This window comes from Alligator sinensis, unplaced genomic scaffold (assembly GCF_000455745.1).
Source record: "Alligator sinensis unplaced genomic scaffold, ASM45574v1 scaffold781_1, whole genome shotgun sequence".
Classification (NCBI taxonomy): domain Eukaryota; kingdom Metazoa; phylum Chordata; order Crocodylia; family Alligatoridae; genus Alligator; species Alligator sinensis.
Genome location: NW_005841845.1, coordinates 5,750,374 through 5,751,630, shown reverse-complemented (window position 1 = coordinate 5,751,630; position 1,257 = coordinate 5,750,374). Strand labels below are relative to the sequence as shown.

The following is a 1,257-nucleotide window of genomic DNA, read 5'->3' as shown; positions in this document are numbered from 1 at the left end:
AGAACGTTTTTATCATTTTGAATTCCTGCTTGAAATCTTTGGGTTGATCTTGTGAAACATGTTTGCACACCTAACCGCGTGGCACCTCGCAGCACTCTTGAAAGGATCTCAGGCAGTGATGGAGAACCACTGCTGTAGATGCACGCTATTCACTGCTCTGCCTCTAAAGCACTGGTCCTGTACCAGTGTGCCCCGAGGTCCTTTCAAGGGGCACGCACAACGCTAGCGCTGCTGGGTGTGCAAACATGAGTCACAAGACAAATCCAGAGATCCCAAGCAGGAATCCGCAGCATCCAAAACATTCTGCCCTGCTGCGGTCTGAGTTTCTTGCCACAGAAGAATTACTCTATTTTTCTGTAGCCAAAAGACGAGGGGAAAAACTAAGAGGTGGCATTTTCCATGGGGTGCCTTGAGCATAAAATGCTGAGAACCCCTGCTTAAAGCATCCGTTCCTGCCAGAGACAGGCCCACGTGCTGTCGAGGGACCCTGGACCAACGCCCACAAAGAAACACCAAACGTCGCCTAGAAAGGGAGACCCCTAGACAGGCAACAACTGAACGCTTGGGACAACTGAAGACATGACAGGGACGGGAGCGAGGGTCAGAGGTTTAAAACTAGCGTACCCGGGGCGACAGCATCGCCCGCCGGTCCCCAGACGAGTCCAGGGAGCCAGTGGACACTGCCCAGCAGTACTCTTCCCAGAGAGGGGATCTCACAAGTGAAAGGAAAGTGGCCTCACAGTCCCCGGGGACCCTGCCAGCCAGAGCCTCCGCCCTGCTAAGACGTGGAGCGCTCGGCCAGGGCCAGGGTCACCAGGAGCTCCCAGGGCCGCGGATGGATGGGGAGAGCGTAAACAGGTGCGGGGAGTTGTGCAGCTCGGCGCGAGGCTCTGGAGGATGGAGTTGTACAGCTCAGCGCGAGGAGGCACCGGGGCTGCCGCCTGGCGTGCACTGGCCTGTGACCTGTGCCAGACACGCCTGTGGCCACGGTGCCGCGTGCCCCTCCCAGCAGCCACGGACACAGGCCCACCTGTCACCCCGAGGGAACCACGGGACCTATGGCCTCCCTCAGCCGTCGGGCTACAGGAATGGTGACAGCAGATTACTGCAGACAAACAGGAGGATGGGGGTGGGAGCGCCGGTGAAAGGCTCATCACAGGGCGGCATCGGGTAGCGAGGGAGTCCGGGAGCCCGCGCTGCCCAGGGGCGAGCGAAGCGGCCGCAGCCTCCTCCCGGGACAGGAACGCGGCGCCGGGC

The 1,257-nt window shown here is 59.9% G+C and overlaps 1 protein-coding gene across 1 annotated transcript in view; it reads left to right on the top strand.

Annotated features, from left to right (window-relative positions):
• The first annotated feature begins 835 nt into the window (after positions 1-835).
• The window catches only part of SZT2 (SZT2, KICSTOR complex subunit), an 82,168-nt gene continuing 81,746 nt past the window's right edge, over positions 836-1,257 (top strand). Inside the window, 1 exon segment of the mRNA XM_025207192.1 lies at positions 836-850. Coding sequence (XP_025062977.1) covers positions 836-850 — 15 coding nt within the window.